The following is a 17,657-nucleotide window of genomic DNA, read 5'->3' on the forward strand; positions in this document are numbered from 1 at the left end:
GAACCAGTCCTCACACAGTGTAGGCCTACTACGCAAGCGACTCCTCGTTAGGATTCCCGACGGGATCGCCATTCGCACTAAAAGTGATTCCGTGTGGCGTGGCCGCAGTATCGCGTGATTCTGTTTCGACATCCGCGTCTAAATGGCGCTCGACAGTCACGGTGACGGGTGATATCCCCGCCTCTGCCCATCCGTCAACGTCTCCCTGTTCGGTATCACTGGTCGCCGAGTACGCCCCGCTGTCTCGTCGCACGCTCAGCCCGCCACAATCCTGTGAGTTGCCGACATCGCCATCTGCTTTTCGCGAGTCGTCCGCCTTGTCATTGACGCTGATTTCGTTTGATTCGGGAACGGTGGTGTCCTGACCCTCGGATATGACGATGGCTTTCTCGTCGACCTCCAGAGGGCCCGGGTCCTCTTGGACGACCATCGCCACGGCGTCTAATTCGATCACTGGCTGTTCATCATCGTCATCGTATTCGATGTCTCGTGCAACTTTTGATTTTTGAGCTGGAAACGGAGAAGATTCGAACAACTATGAATCATGACCAAAAAAAAAAAAATCAATTTTACGAAAAGATGCGATGAGTCATTCGTGGAATGCCTATCTATCGCATTTTTCAAATTGTTCTTAAGACTGCCATTCTGATAGATGGATATTTTACCCCCCCCCCAAAAAAAAAAATAAAAAAAAAAAATAATAATAATAATAAAATAAATAAATAGAATAAATGAATAAATAAATAAATAAATAAATAAAAAAATCAAAAAATCAATAAATAAAAATCAATAATCAGAACTGATTCGTGTGCAATATGTTTGCTCCCATCTCCACCAGGTAATCAATTTTCCCCAATGTATGCATGGCGTATTGTTTCACGTGTATACGAAGCCAATCCCACTTCTCGATTATGTCGCCTTGTGTTTTCGTGTAATCTAGTTGATCGGTTATCAAAATACAGTGACAATGACATTGCTATTGTTGGTAATTTCCCCGTACTTTGGGAGTTCAAGGAGACAATCCCCGGCACCTTCCCACGCCAATTTCCCATCCCTGACTTACACGCCATCTTCTTGACATGGACGAACACATCCTGAGTGATGTCGGTGACGGAGCAACAAGCGATGCAAGACTTGCAGAAATTGCTGGGGATACCCTCCTGGATGTAAGGCGTGTAGGGGAAGGCGTACAGGTGACCTGCAGCTGACAGACTCATCTCAACACATAGGATAAAGTCCTGAAAGAGACCGAGACAAACGGAGAGGTATAGACGATGGAGACATCCAGGGGAGTGCTGTCATACAAGATTTATTTCATGAATTTGGAGACTAGCACCCCAAACTTAAGACGAGGGAAAAGAAAGTGGAGATGTAGCTTTTATGTAGTTTTGTTGTTTTCATTGTGAATGTGTCTTAGATATCCTCGATTTTGGAACAAAGACAAGTACAGCAGGGCTTCTCCGTCATACATGCATGTCTGTTGGTATATCTTTTTTTTTATTGTGTAATAACAAACAAGAGTGAAATGCAAGCCCTAGAAGAGAATAATAATAATTGTCATTAAAACAAAGATCGGTTCGTAGGAGGAGGGCTGATAGAATGAAAAAAAAATACTGTAAGAGGCCATTCATAGGACATATATATGTGGTGTCTCATCTTGCGAGCACGGTACATTATTTTATACGGGCAAGCAAGTGACAGAGAAAAGGAGATCGAATCAGAGGTAGAGATGAAATCTGAGACTTTTTTCATTTGCTATTGCATTATTATTCTATTATCGCTTCACCAGGGCCAAGAGGTATGGCCACAAACAACAATCAATATTGTCTTATACAAACCCCATAATGTCTGCGTTCAATACTGTACGATAAGAAATCGAAGTGAATGAACACACGATTCACGGGTGAGATCAGCACGCACCTGGATAAACCTGGTGAACGCCTCGACGCTCTCGAAGCCCCAGGCCGGCTTGAGCGTGGGTTGGGCGATACCGATGATGAGGTTGATGATGAAGGACTGGAAGAAGGATCCGAAGACGGTCAGTTGGACGGCAACCATCTTGGGAATCGGCTTCAGCCCCTGTAGCTCCTCTTTGGTGGCTCGGTAGAAAATCATCAGACAGTACATGGCCCACTGATCGGGAGGATATCAAAGCAGGGATGGGAGGGGAAACACAAGAAATACTGTATGGAACTAATGGCAGTATACTACTAGTAGTTCAAGTCTTATCCTGTCTTGTTCATTCTATTGTACTTCATTTATTGGTACGTCAACGGGTCAAGGCCTAATCTGATGCAAAACCCTATTACAGGCCATATATAATATGTATATATATATATATATATATATATATATATATATATATATGTGTGTAGATATATGCACACACATATACACTGTATATATATATATATGTGTGTGTATATGTATATATATATATATATATATATATATATATATATATATATATATATATATATATATATATACATATACATTTTTAAGGCGGTTTAAGGCGGTTTAAGGCGTTGGCGTTCCATGCCAGAGACCCGGGTTCGATTCCCGGCGGAGACCAATTTTTCAACTCTTGCACTTTTCCGAAAAGGAGGAACAGTGAGAGGAATAATGATGTCAAAGCTACGCACCAATTCTTCCTTCCTTTTTCATATCTCACAAGATACATATTATATATATATATATATATATATATATATATATATATATATATATATATATATATATATTCATTTCTTTATATCAACAAAAGGTAAAGACCTAAAGAGTATTGATAAAAAGAATAATCGTAAAATGAAATTACAGCGGTGTATTACAGAGATTACTTCAAAGCCTTTAAAGTGTCATGATTTCATGGGATACTACATGGCCATCATAATCGCTTACTCGAAACCATTACGCTTTTAAGTCTCGCTATAGGCTTGAATACTATTGGTTAGAAAAGAAATGGACCATCATTTATTTCAGTAATGAACACTCCAGACCCATGGAACCCTCGATATGTATATGCATTACTTATATATATTTAACAAGAACAAGAAAGAGAGAAAGAACAACAACAACAACAATGAAGGAACGAGTTTGACTTGTCCTGGACTACGTACAACTTGCGACACGGCGTCTACGATGGTGAGCCAGATCCACAAACCGGTGAAATTACCTTCTACGTAGTGACCCGTAATTTCAGTGGCGCTGCAAAAGAGGCGAGAGAGCGAATGATAGATGATGGGAATATAGAGGACTGAAATATGTATTCCTTCAACAAATACATAGATATCAATGTCCTTGATTACAGGTTTCTCAAGGGATTGCGTCTAGATTGTATTTTCCAGGTACAATGTACAGCAGAGTTCGTTATTCCGAAGGTTCGTTAATCTGAGAATGAAAAGTTCGTTAATCCGAAAATGTAAAAAATGTGCATACTAGCCTTACCTCATTTTCGGATTAACTAACCTCACCTCATCTTTGGACTAACGAACCTTATTTCACTTTCGGAATAATGATCCTTTCGGAATAATGAACCTTATTTTACTTTCGAAATAACGAACCTTATTTCATTTTAGGATAAACGGACCTTCGGAATGTAACGTACCTCCGGAATAACGATCTTCAACCATAGTTCCCCACATATAAAGCTTCTACCATCTTCTTTGCCGTAATGAAAGGAAATAGGGTTCTGAAAAACAGCAGTTTTCTACCACTCCCTCACCCTTTTATTCTGGTAGCTTTTTTTTTTTTTCAGGTGACGTGGGTGACTGTTGAAAAGTTCAAAGGTCATCAGAAGATGATAAAAGAGAGAAACCTTGGTATTTTTTATACTCACATGGCGATGATGGTGATGATAGGATGAATAATAGTGTAGTTTAATACTCCAGCTCGACACCTGCTGATCAACCTGTCGCAATGCAAAACATCATGAGCCAGTAAACGTAAGGACTTCTTAGTAACTTTGTCAACTTACAATGTTTATTTTCTTGCATCTTTTATGTTTTCTATTCCTGTTGAACACTGTGTCGCAACTTGGCTGTTGGCCACGATGGCTTTTAGTCGAATTACTATTTCAAAATCAACTCGTATCAAATTAATTTCTTGAGTCTCATCTGTATGCTATCTACAAATAGTCTTTAAGTTATCCATATCAGGACACTGATGGACATTTCAAGCAATCGGATGATGTGGGATAGCGTGATACGGTTAGAACATGACTTCTTCACATTAGCATCAACTGGAATACACACTTCAGCACGATGACTATTTGCAATATACACATTGAAACTTGTCCAGACGAAATCTATCCTAAATAGAGTCATATGTTTACAGGTTGTCCTAAATCGAGACACGTCACCGTATCGATCATCAAATAGGTTAGCAGAAATGTGAACTTTGTGATAATGTAGAGTGATAAAACTTGTAGCATTAATTTAAAAGCCGAATGATGAAAGCGAAAAGTGATAAATCAATCAAGATCTGGGAAGAAATGAAGAAAAAGCGAAATCAATAGCAAAACAACAAACCACATAATCCGTTGTTGCTAAAGACGCATTACAACTGACATTGAACTTGATTAGTAGAGCAGATAAGCCGAAAAATTGTGCAAAATTTGACTAAAGCATGAAACTTTCACCAGTGTTAGTACATGCGATAAGATTCATTTTAAGACCGGCAGGTAAGTCAGAATTGACCTCTGATGACCTCCAGAGGTCAATGACCTCAAAATTGCAGAAAATCAATATTTTGCGTCATTGATTAAATGTTAAACATGGTAATGACGTACTAAAAACTCATTTTTGTTTACAGTGCAATTGCCTCAAAGATCCACAGAGCCTTGGCAGGTTTCTACCTTTGACCTCTGATGACCTCCAGAGGTCAATGACCTCAAATTATCAGAATATTGATATTTAGAGCAATTGCTTGATGATAAACATGATAACGATGTAATAAAATTCATTTGTGTTACAACTTAGTCGTTTTCCTATTCTTGAAAAGATAGCGTGCCAATAAATCTGCACTTACGGCTGGTGCTAAAAGCGTAGGCGTTTTAGTTGTGGTATAGAGCGGGATTTTAACAATCTCTCATGAAGCGAGACTTCCCTTTTTTCTCTCTCTCTCTTCCGCACTAACAAATAAGTTTGGCAGGAAACATTGAAGCATTCGCACATACTGTTCACATTGAACACTATGAACAATATTGTTTCTTAAAATTCTCTCTTCTTTTCAACCAGTGGAATGCAAAAAAACACTCATGCACACACCGGGGCGTCGATTTGGAGGAGGGGTGGGGTGTTGGCAGGGGGCACTTGATCCCCACCCCAATAATTCCTGAGATGTTGATTTTTTTTTCTTTTTGCTTTGCTTTTTTTTAGAGAGAGAGAAAACTGCCCAAATTTTATACTCTGAAATGTGCATCAGATTGCTGAAATTCAATTCTGAAAATGCAAAATCCCCCTTTTTTGAGAGGGGATATCTCCTTCCAATTGACTCCTTCCTCCTGCTTGGTACCTTTCATAGATGTAGCACACTTTAAGGATTGATAATTTCCCTAACTATGAAAAATGTGTTTACGGGATATTTTGATTTGAATTCTAAAGATCAAAAAGCCGACCCCACCCACACCCTCCCCTCCGCTCCCCTCCCTTGCACATATTTTCCAAGTTTCACCCCCCCCCCTCCCAACGAGAAAACAGATGGACACCACTTAATTGCTATGTGCACATACCCGATGTCAATAAGTTCTGTGGAATGAGTCGCCACTCTTTTCCCAACAGAAATGCATGGTTTGTGGGTCCTACACTATAAACAATTAACTATTGCAATATCAATATTATTCTCATGTCTGGATAATGGAGGGCGTAATGGACTTTTTGGTTCAAATTCTTCCATAAGCACCAAATTTGGCACACATGTAGCCAAAACCATACTATTTTGATATTTGATGGGCGCCCAGAAGGGCACCCTCAAGGGCAGCCATATTGGTAAAATCCAATATGGCCGCCATATTGGTTTAGCGGTAAATAGCAGTGTGCTTCTATGCTTCTATGTTTCTTGCTAAACTTATTTGTTAGTGCGGAAGAGAAAAGGAAAAAGAGAAGTCTCGCTTCATGAGAGATGTTAAGATCCCGCTCTGCACCACACAACCGTAAGTGCAGATTTATTGGCACGCTATTTTTTGAAGAGAAACAATGCTTTGTTTCACACGAGATGATATCAAAAATGCTACTGCTAAGCATCTGCTCATGTGAAATCAAGCAGAAATCAAATATTTCAAAAGGCATCTCGGGTGTGTTACAGTACCGTCTGTTAAAACATGCCAATATACTGTGAAAAACAAATTGAAGGCAACCTGCAATATAGCCTCGCATTTTCCGACATCACACCAACTTTGATCAACACATTTCATATTATTTACCCGTGATGGAGAGGGAAAATAGTAAACAACAACATTACAAGATTGATACATTTCTGACAAGACAACAGACGGGAACTGATGCCATGTAAAATACATAAACATGTATTTTGATTTTTCCATGCATTTTTCCATGCACTGTTAAGGAGTATAGAGTAAAAAGAAGACAATTAGGGCAAATAGGAGTTCCACTTATTCAGCGGAAGGATGTGACATACCAGAGGTCATTAAAAATTGCCTCAAATTGCCTGACTTGACCCAGACTTGACCTTGAAAGAGACCTTTACTTGACCTTGAATTGTTGAAATGATACAAGAATCATATTCTCTAACACCAAAACCCCTCTTCAGTGGAAATATTTCTAATACAAGCTCAGTTTGGCAATTACAATTGACCTTTAGCGTGGATGGCGGCCATATTGGATTTAACCAATATGGCCGCTCCAGGAGGTGCCAGTCTTGGCGCCCATCAAAAATCGCAAAAAGTATAATATAAGAGACCTGTAGGCCAAATTTGGTGCTTTTGGAAGAATCTGAACTAAACACCCTATACATGCCCTTAGGCAGGGCTCCACACTAACTTTTATTTTTGGTGGCCCAAAGGCAAATATCCGACCTTTTTTGGTGGCCCGATCAGGCTACCAAATTCTTCATTTCTAAAATTGTGGTGGCCCGACGTGCGTTTTTGGTGGCCCCGGGCCACCGGGCCACCGTTAGTGTCGAGCCCTGCCTTAGGCCACAGACTAGGAGGTCTTTGACCTTGTGTGTTTTTCATACGTCATAAGGTAATAGCTTGTTAATAAATAGGACATACCTAAGCTCTCTAGAACATCATCATGTTTACCATTAATCAATGATGCCAAACATCAATATTCTGATACTTTGAGGTCATTGACCTCTCAAGGTCATCAGAGGTAGAAGATAGAAACCTGTCTGTGCTCTTTGGAATATATGAAGACAACTTCATTATTGTAAAACAAATATGCTCGTTCTGTACATCTTAACCATGTTTATCATTAAAGAATGACATCACAGATCGATACTATGATACTTTGAGGTCATCAGAGGTCAAAGGTAGAAACCTGTCAATGTCCTGTGGAATCGGAAGATTTAGTTTCTTTGTAATACAAAAGCATATTTAGTTCATTGTATAACCATTCACAAATGCCTCCAAACATCAATACAGCTAGTATTCTGATATTTAAAGTTCATTGACCTCAGGAGGTCATCAGAGGTCATGTCAGACTTACTCCCCATCTTGAAATTAATCTTATGGTATATATTAACACTGGTGAAAGTTTCATGCTTTAATTAGTCAAATTTCGCACAATAATTCTCATGATTTTGGGGGCTTAACAGCTTTACTGAGTTGAGTAAAGAAGCTGTATCATTTACCGCTTATTAGGGACGGCTTTGACACAGCAACATGGAGGTCTCGATTTGAACGGTGGCTTTCTAGCCAGGACAGTCGACAGGTCATCGTAATTCTCGGACAGATAACCCAGGAGAAGCGACATAAAGCTGTAGATAACCAGAGCCTGGTAGAAGTTACGAATGGTATCCAGGTAAAGTGTCGTCCCCTTGTAGCGAATCGCTAACCACTGACGGGGGAAGTGAGCAAATAAAACCATTTAAAGATTTTGTCCCTTTTTAAAGAATAATCTTTTAGTGGATGCGATTTGTAAACATAATTTGATGATTAATCTAATAAAAATGAAGCGTTGAAAGTAATGAATGAAAATATACATATTCACATTGGTAATACATGGTGCTTGTCAATGGTTGAGTGGGACTGAAATAATTCTATTTGTTCACAAATTGCATTTTGATTGCAAAAGTTGTTTTATCGCCAATTCAGGGTCATTAATGATATCAATCTTACTTTCTTTATATTCTTTCATTGATAAACAAACAAATTAGAGTAGAAGCTCATCTTCATTGGAAATTCAACTGAAATTGGTGTCAAAGTTTTGATCTCAATAAAAGATATTTACCTCCCGAATTTTCAGCTGTTAACGTTACAGCCTTCAGCGGAATGACCCGTCTTTTCCTTGATCACGAGACGGTCAATAAGCGGGTGATAGACTTTCGGAAGTTTGATCACGATCCCTTAAAGCTGGTATCTCACTGAGCGGCGAACGTTTGCGAACGTAGCGAATTTGAGATTCGCCAACTTTTCTGACGAATGTTTGCGAAAAATCAAAGTTCGCTTCTGCCATTAGCGACAGTTAGCGACTTTTAGCGATGTTTAGCGACAATTAGCAACCCTTTAGCGAATGTTTGCGAAAGTGTTTGCGAACACAGGTGGCGACTATTAGCGAATGTTAGCAAATGTTAGCGACAATTTTGCAAACGTTAGCGACAATTTTGCAAATGTTAGCGACAGTTTTGCAAATATTAGCAACTGTTTGCAAATCCTTTGCGACAATTTTGCGAATGTTCTTGGACCTAGAAAAGAACCAGGCGATTGTGTATAGTAAGACCCATAAAACGACATAAAACCTTCCACTGAATTCAGATCTCTTGTGACAACCGTTCAAGATGGATTTCCAGGATATGGAAATAAATTTCTGCCAAGAAGAGGCTCAAGGTGTTGCTATCCTTGAAGAGCTGCTTTGTCAGGCTGCTGCTACAGCTATTCTCTCTAAAAAAGAAAGAGTGAAAATGTTCACTCTTGAAGAAGTGAATAACAGAAAAGAGTGAGTTTCAAGTGAAATTAGAGTGATTTTGGACTGAAAATGTTCATTTTCACTCATTTTGGAGTGACTTCAGGGATCACTCCAAGATTTTCGAGTGATCCCTGAGGTCACTCCAAAATGAGTGAAAATAGATATTTTCACTCAAAATTCACTCCAATTTCACTCAAAACTCACTCTTTTCTGTAATTCACTCCTTCAAGAGTGAACATTTTCACTCTTTCTTTTTTAGAGAGTTGTGCAGCATAAGAGAAATAAAATAAAGAAAAACAAGAAAGGAAGAAGAAAAGAAAGAGAGTCAGAGAGTGCTTGTTGCAGAGGACAGACTTTAGTCAATATGAAAAGCTTTTGAAGCAATTACAATCATGATGGAGATGTCAAGAGCTTCAAGAACTTTCTTAGAGAGGAACCTTGTCTGTTTCAGAAGCTTTTATATAGGAACCATGTGGTTACTTGTTCGCTAGCAGTGGCGAATCCTATAAAAACGTTAGCGACACCGTATTACGACCGTTTGCGAATTCTTACGAATGTTTTGCGAATGTTTGCGAATGTTTGCAACTGTTAGCGAAAATACAAATTCGCAAAGGTTCGCAAAGAAATTTTGAACATGTTCAAAATTTCTTTGCGACAAGAAAAACTGTCTGCGACAATAAAAACCGTTTGCGAACTTTCTTGCGAATGTTAACGAACCTTTTGCAACCGTTTACGAACCCTGGCGAATTCCCAAATTCGCTACGTTCGCAAACGTTCGCCGCTCAGTGAGATACCCCCTTTAAGGTCCCCTCACACCTGAGCGAATTGCCTGAAATATGACTTGCGATGGCTGGCGAAAGGCATTTTTGGAAAAATCGTTTTCAATGGTAATTGATAGTAAGTCATATTTACCCTTCGTGTTTGGGTTCGTACACCTTCTGAACTAACAGTTGCGATTATTCAAATTCGCACGGGATTTTTGAACATGTTTAAAATTTCCCGACGAATTGAAAAATCGTCTGTCATTCGCATCTCTTATTTAGTCTGCGGTAATCGTTCGTTTATCGTTCGTGTGCTATTGTCACGCATAGTCCCTCATCGCGCTTTTGCCAAGGTGGACCGATCTCGAAAGAACTCTAAACGAAGCAACACAATGACTAAATATGACTTGCGCATAGAAACGAAGATACTATGACAAACGTATTTTCGCTTGCCATCTTCTATGCGAAGGGAAACTAAGATTGACTTTTACTAAATTTGAAAGGCGATGCATACACGAAGGCAAGTCTAAGAGATACTATGACAAACTATGGATTGCGAAGTGATACGAATACGAGCGAATGACCTGACGAAAAAATTGGCGAATGCTGAGCTGCTCTATGTGACCAGCCACTCACCACGCAACTCATATATTTTTATAAACATTCCACCCGAAAGTTTCAAAGTATCTTCAGAAAAATGGAAGATGCAGCCCGCCTCAGAGTCCAGTATTTACTGACAATGGCTCAGAATGATATTATACATCAGCAGCTGAACCTACACCAGTTCATCAGAGGCCGCTTCAGATGAAGACGAGGCTTCAGACGACGTCGTATCTGGAGAAGGACGTGGCTGAACCCAGCCAGAAGAAGGGCTTTTGGAATCTACGACCAGCTGTTGGTTGAGCTCCGAAGAGAAGACCCTTCGACTTTCAAGAAATTTCTCTGCATGCCCCCTGAACTCTACGATGAAATCCTGGAGAGGGTCAGAGGAAGAATCAGGAGGCAGTACACCTGGTACAGGAAGCCGCTGGAAGAAGGTCTCAAGTTGGCAGCTACTCTCCGTCATATTGTGTCTGGCACCAAGTACTCCAACATGCAGTATGGGTGGAGGGTGCCTGAAAACGCCCTATCTGTAGTGGCCAGGGAAGTGTGTCAGGCCATATATGACGAGTATGCAGATGAAGTCATGACAGCCCCTTCAATTCCTGATGGATGGAAACAACTTGCTGGAGGTGGATTCTACAAGCGGTGGAATTTTCCTCACTGTGTGGCAGCTATTGATGGCAAGCATGTGGCCATCAGAAAGCCTCCTCTGTCCGGCTCGCTATGCTGCAACTACAAGGGCTTTTTAATATAATCCTGTTGGCTATAGTGGACAGTGACTACAAATTTATCTGGTGCGATGTTGGTGGTAGGTATGATACAATAGGGGAAAGGGGGTAGGTCGAGTCAATTTAGGGGTACGTCAGATTTGTTATCACCTCACCTCCATTGTTACTGTTTCAATATCTATTTTTTTGCTAAAATGATAGCAATTGGGGCAATTCATTTCAGTTTTTGCTTGATACCCTTTTTCTTCTTAAAAAACGTGCTTTAAGAATAATTAACAATATTGGATATTTATTTCACACAAATGATCTTTTGTGTAGAAGCAAAAATCTGAAACTGATTGATTGATTTTATTATTATTATTATTATTATTATTATTATTATTATTATTATTATTATTATCATTATCATTATCTTATTTGGCAGAAAACATGCAATACATAATCAATTACAAAGCTCAAAACAATCAATCAATACAATAACACAAAAATGCCTAAACACTGAATGCACCTGACAGGGCTGCCAAGCGTTGGGCAAGTTAACTAAAGTAACTGTAGTCCGCGGACCGCCCTAACCTATATCCCTTCCAGGTGCATCCAGCGTTACAGATTTATGTGCCACTGATTATCATGAAATATTCATAACTGTACTTTTTAAAATCTCTTGCAAAAAAATACAAACTATGTAAAAATTTGTTTCATTATAATGTTGGTATTTTTATGTATAAATTTTCAATTGATGAGCTTTCTGACATTTTTGCACTTATGTTCATAAGAAATAACTCTTTTCATATCTACCCAACTCGTCATCGTGATGACTATCACCTTCCACGTACTCGCACAATTTTTGCGAAAAAAAAAACATTAATGTTTACAGTGCCAAAAATACTGGAATCTTCCGGCTGATTTTACTGTTTATCTTTGACGTCCTTTAAATGTAAATGTTGCGTAGATGATTTCTCTGGCCGCACTGAAATCTGGACTGACCTGGTCGCTTTTATACTCCCCGAGGAGCGCACGCACACGTACGAGAACGCCTGATCTATATTCTTTTGTCTTCGTTTCCGATCGCACGCCATATCAAACCATTGCTCATTGTTCGTTCGTGTTATCGGGTCATATCAACCCTTCGCTCGCCTTCGGCCGCAATTTACTCAAAGAAGTGAACCGAAAATCGCTATCTTTCGCATGTCATATTTATCCTTCGCTTACCGTTCGTTAATCATATTTGACTTTAGTTTATAATCGGATGATTTGAAGGCAATTTTATTTGAAATCGTTGAATTCGCGCGCGTTTCGTGCGTTTTTCCCATTCGTCCCCCTTCGTCCCCCTACATTCGCTCAGGTGTGAGGGGGCTTTTAAGCTGGTATCTCACTGAGCTGCGAACGTTTGCGAACGTAGCGAATTTGACATTCGCCAACTCTTCTGACGAATGTTTGCGAAAAATCAAAGTTCACTTCTGTCATTAGCGACAGTTAGCGACTTTTAGCGATGTTTAGCGCCAATTAGCAACACTTCAGCGAATGTTTGCGAAAGTGTTTGCGAAACACAGGTGGCGACTATTAGCGAATGTTAGCAAATGTTAGCGACAATTTTGCAAATGTTAGCGACAGTTTTGCAAATATTAGCAACTGTTTGCAAATCCTTTGCGACAATTTGCGAATGTTCTTGGACCTAGATAAGTACCAGGCGAGTAGTCAGACCCATAAAACGAACGTAAAACCTTCCCCTGAATTCAGATCTCTTGTGACAACCGTTCAAGATGGATTTCCAGGATATGGAAATAAATTTCTGCCAAGAAGAGGCTCAACGTGTTGCTATCCTTTAAGAGCTGCTTTGTCTGGCTGCTGCTACAGCTATTGTGCAGCATAAGAGAAAGAAAATAAAGAAAAACAAGAAAGGAAGAAGAAAAGAAAGACTGTTGGGGTCAGAGAGTGGTTGTTGCAGAGGACAGACTTTGGTCAATATGAAAAGCTTTTGCAGCAATTACAATCATGATGGAGATGTCAAGAGCTTCAAGAACTTTCTTAGAGTGGAACCTTGTCTGTTTCAGAAGCTTTTATATAGGAACCATATGGTTACTTGTTCGCTAGCAGTGGCGAATCAAATAAAAATGTTAGCGACACCGTATTACGACCGTTTGCGAATTCTTACAAGTGTTTTGCAAATGTTTGCAACTGTTAGCGAAAATACAATTTCGCAAAGGTTCGCAAAGAAATTTTGAACATGTTCAACATTTCTTTGCGACAAGAAAAACTGTTTGCGACAATAAAAACCGTTTGCGAACTTTCTTGCGACTGTAAACGAACCTTTTGCAACCCTTTACGAACCCTGGCGAAATCCCAAATTCGCTACGTTCGCAAACGTTCGCCGCTCAGTGAGATACCCCCTTTAGGACCAGATTTCTTGAACACAGACGACCCAGCTCCACCTCCTCTGAAGTATCACAACACATCCATATCGAATCGCCAGGCCATCACGTGGACCTGGAGAAGGTAGAGTTTCTAGACCGGGAACCTCGATACTTTGAAAGGGGAGTTAAGGTACCAATTAATCTATATCAGGGCCTAACCTTCTCTCAACAAAGATGGTGGGGGTACAAACTAGTTTCCGAAAGTCTATGACCCGCTTATTGACCGTCACGTGATCAGGGCGAAAACGAGTCGTTCCGCTGATGAAGGATGTAGCGGTAACAGCTGAAAATTCCGGAGGTAAATATTTTGTATTGATATCAAAAGTTTTACACCAATTTCAAACAAACACATTGTTTGACATTTCATCATTCATGTAATGATCTTATCACATCACCATTATGTTTATATGTATATATATATATATATATATATATATGTACATATAATATTATATATATAGTGAAAACTTTGAGCAAAGAAAATGCAATTCCCGATGAAAACCGATTTTCTTTGCTCAAAGTTTTCACTATTTATTATTTGTTTCTGGTCAGTTTTCCCTCTCTTTGTTTCGATATACATATATATATATGTATGTGTGTGTGTGTGTGTGTGTGTGTGTGTGTACAATATTATCGTGTTACGTATTATAGTCGTTAATGGATGCTATTGTTGATGTTTTATTACGTTTGTGTACATGCAAGTTCGTCATAATATGTATTGATTTTGTTTTCTTTTGTGAAGATATAAAGATTAATGTAAATACCATGTTAATGTCCGCTTACTTACACAGTTGATGCTGTGAGCCGGGATTATCCCAACCATTCTGGAAAGAGAATCAAAATAATACACAAAGAAAAATCCTTACTAAGATCTACCAAGTCTTTTCAATAACGGCTTTATGACAGTCAGAATCAGGAGAGCAATATACGCTTTAAGAGTCTTTTGTGTTTACAAACACCATCACACACACACACACACACACACACATCATATACTGAAAGAGAGGGATAGAGAGAGAGACAGCCATTTCAATTAAGTCCTATAGAAGTGGACAAAGTCCACATTGGTTATCAATTAAGTATGCAAAGAAAACAGAAGTAGTCTTTAGCACACGGTTGTCACTCTAATCGGTATGTCTGCCGATTGAAGTTCAAAGTTAAATCGGAGGTTTTCTTGTTGGCTAATTATTACTCTGTAGGCCTACATATACTCTATAATCATATGTGAGTGTTCTGCAGACTATAATGTCGTTTCATTCACTAACATCAATCCACTAATAATCAATTTTGACCATAACACTTTAACTTTGACCACAACCAAAATGACAACACTTCACAAAGTTTTATATTCCCGCACTAATTAATGTTGGAGTGATCATGCTTGATAATTTCTGAATTATAACATGTTATCTTTCCAGTGAAGAAAATCAAGGAAAACACGCATAGAACATGACATGACGGATGTTATGCGCCGTTTATCAAAACGTTGTTGGGTTGTCATTGTGTATACCGGTACTCGTCTTCAGTGGGATAATTTATATGCGCCATTTCAGTAACCGCAAAGCTGAATTCCAAGTTGGTAAAAATACACTCTTGTATATCTCGGGTAGTCTGTGATGCGACAGAAGGGAAATCCCAGAAGCAAAAGTTGACAAGTAGAGAACATCATTCCATGAACAGGTGGAAAGTCTATATACACATGTTCTTATTGGGAACGCTCTTGCAAATACATGACATGTCACTCTTAGAGATCATAGCTCAACTTGAGGTGACACTTAGCAAACCCTAGAGGTTATGAAATGAATATCATGTTGGAGGTGGTTTTTTTTTTGGTTAAATCTAGATGAGGTTGACATTGAATATCGATCAAAACTAAGTCTACCTTGGTTTAACAGTGACGTTCACATTGTGGTCTCATTAATCGGGAATACCGGTATACAACCAACTGTCATCATATCTCAGCATAGTCTGTAACATACTAGTATTCTAAAGCTCAGAGATGAACCCAACCAACGGGTACGAGCTGAACCAGTCTAGGGCAATCTTTGAGTTTTGTTTACGATGCCGCAGAGATTTCCAATTATCACGAGAGTATAGAGGACTTCTCGGAGGTGTTTACGGTGGGCGTTTCTGATCTCTCGCAGTCCGGGCCGGTAGAGATCAGTGGTGCCCTACGAATGGCAGAAAGATGCCGATCTGAATAAGACAGGCGCCACTTGTGCTTAGAATGATAAGTAAGGGACATACTGACAATATAGCCTATGTGGAAAACTTTTGTGTCCAAGGATGAAAGTAAAGGTGGTGACAAATAACGGGCATGAATTTCTCCTGTACAATGTTGCAGTTCCTCCTAGAAATTACCACGTGACTACTGATTGTCATCGATATTAGAAGTGGTAAAAACAATAATGCCGTTAGCAGGGACCTACCTTACGATGTATTTCTGTAGAGTTGGTTTAGTGTAGTATATAAGGTGATTGAATATGTTCCACAGTGATACGGCGAGGGCCACCTGAACTGAAATACCAGCGACGAACCAGAAGTAAACCTGGGAATCGTCGCTGAACCGTACGGTCACCCATATCGTCAACGCCAACGCCGTGACGGTCAGAAGAAGATAGACGACCACGAAGATGTGCCGGGAATATCGCCGCCAGTTCCCGCTTAGGCAGTTTCTGCAAAGTGTGGGGCAGTTCACCGCCATTTGCGAACAGTCTGCCTGACCACTCCGGGAGTGAAATCTTCGAATCGTTTAACACTGGCGTCACAAGTATAATTATGAAGCTGTTCGCGCACTAGCTGTATATAGATATTCTGATCATGCTGAGAACATGAAGCTCATTATCACCAATTAATGTGTGAAATGAAAATAGCTCAGTCAGGTATATCGATTTGTACCATAGATAGTTGGAAACGCGCTTAATTAGCGTGCAATAACACGCCCCGTGCCCTTCTTATCTCGTGGAAATAATACTATTGACAATGCCCCATCTTATCTCTGTCAGTGTAAAGGAGGACCGTATTTCAAATATCGACGCAAACAGGAGTATTGGTTTCGACGCACAAGACAAGATTTTATTCGATGTATGAACTCCGTTTTGTACATGATAGCATTTTACGTTATTCTGTAGAGAACGTAATAATGATGGGAATTTCATAGTCCAGTTTCTGGATAATGTATCTATGACTTGGAGTAAGCACATCTGTCAGTCTCTTTGTGACGTCAACCTCTTTATGATCACTGGCACCGTTTTACGCGTTCGTCTGTAATGTGTTCGTGCATATCGTAATTAGGCAGGGGTCGTGGAACGGGAGAGGGGGGGGCTTCCTCTCACCTCTCCCGGCACTTTTGGCTCTAGAAAAGAAAGAAAAAATGATCGGAAAAAAAAAATAGATGACAGCAGAACCCATGGCACCCCGGGGGTTCCTCCACGAGAATCTTCTCGTGAAAGTGTTGAGGGTACCATTGACCATAAAGCCCCCCCCCCCCACCCTAAACAGTTCCTCTGCCCCATATATATATATATATATATATATATATATATGATATATTAGTGCAAATTTTGTATGTGCGTGATACAATGAATCTGTCATCAATAAGTATTCCACAGGACTAAACCCCATGCAAACGAAATTCTTTTATGCAAACATCATTAATACAAGTACATTGAAATAAGGAGCGATTACAGTGAATATAATTTTCCACATTAATTCATTTGAATTATATCTCGCTCAGTCAATTTTTCAATCACAGATAAAAGGACACAACAACGCCTAACACCAAACTGTTTTCTTTTTTACACAATTAAAAAGCATTTGGCTCACCTATTTCAGAAAACAGGGGAATTATACATTTCTGTATCAAGAGAAGTGAATGTGAACTTATCATTAAAAAAAGGATAAAATCTTATGGAATTCTATTCATATTTTGTTTACATCACTGTCCATGAATGACGTCACGAAATGTAGCACGGAAACTTTAAAAAGTCATAGCTATTAAAAGGATTGTATGATTTCCCTCAAACTTTACTATTGTGTTCTACTTGATATTTTGTTTTTGTTTTTCCT

General features: G+C 39.4%; 1 protein-coding gene across 1 annotated transcript; it reads right to left on the bottom strand.

Moving 5' to 3' along the window:
- Positions 1-28: 28 nt before the first annotated feature.
- Positions 29-16,293, bottom strand: LOC139743978 (transmembrane protein 184C-like). The gene is made up of 8 exons (XM_071654445.1): positions 16,019-16,293; positions 14,377-14,413; positions 7,813-8,018; positions 3,839-3,910; positions 3,120-3,207; positions 1,921-2,133; positions 1,064-1,238; positions 29-510 (listed from the first exon to the last, which is right to left on the bottom strand). Exons 1-8 carry the CDS (start codon positions 16,291-16,293, stop codon positions 29-31), a joined length of 1,548 nt encoding a protein of 515 aa, XP_071510546.1.
- Positions 16,294-17,657: the final 1,364 nt, after the last annotated feature.

The sequence above is a fragment of the Diadema antillarum genome, unplaced genomic scaffold (assembly GCF_040938485.1).
Source record: "Diadema antillarum isolate AM-2024a unplaced genomic scaffold, OU_Dant_1.0 seq00001126_RagTag, whole genome shotgun sequence".
NCBI classification, from domain to species: Eukaryota; Metazoa; Echinodermata; class Echinoidea; order Diadematoida; family Diadematidae; genus Diadema; species Diadema antillarum.

Coding starts and splice junctions, on each gene's coding strand:
- LOC139743978 (XM_071654445.1), bottom strand. CDS start 16,293: ATGGCGGTGAACTGCCCCACACTTTGCAGAAACTGCCTAAGCGGGAAC. Junction 14,414..16,018: donor CTACAGAAATACATCGTAAG/GTAGGTCCCTGC, acceptor TTCTCTTTCCAG/AATGGTTGGGATAATCCCGG. Junction 1,239..1,920: donor CGTTCACCAGGTTTATCCAG/GTGCGTGCTGAT, acceptor GGTCTCTTTCAG/GACTTTATCCTATGTGTTGA.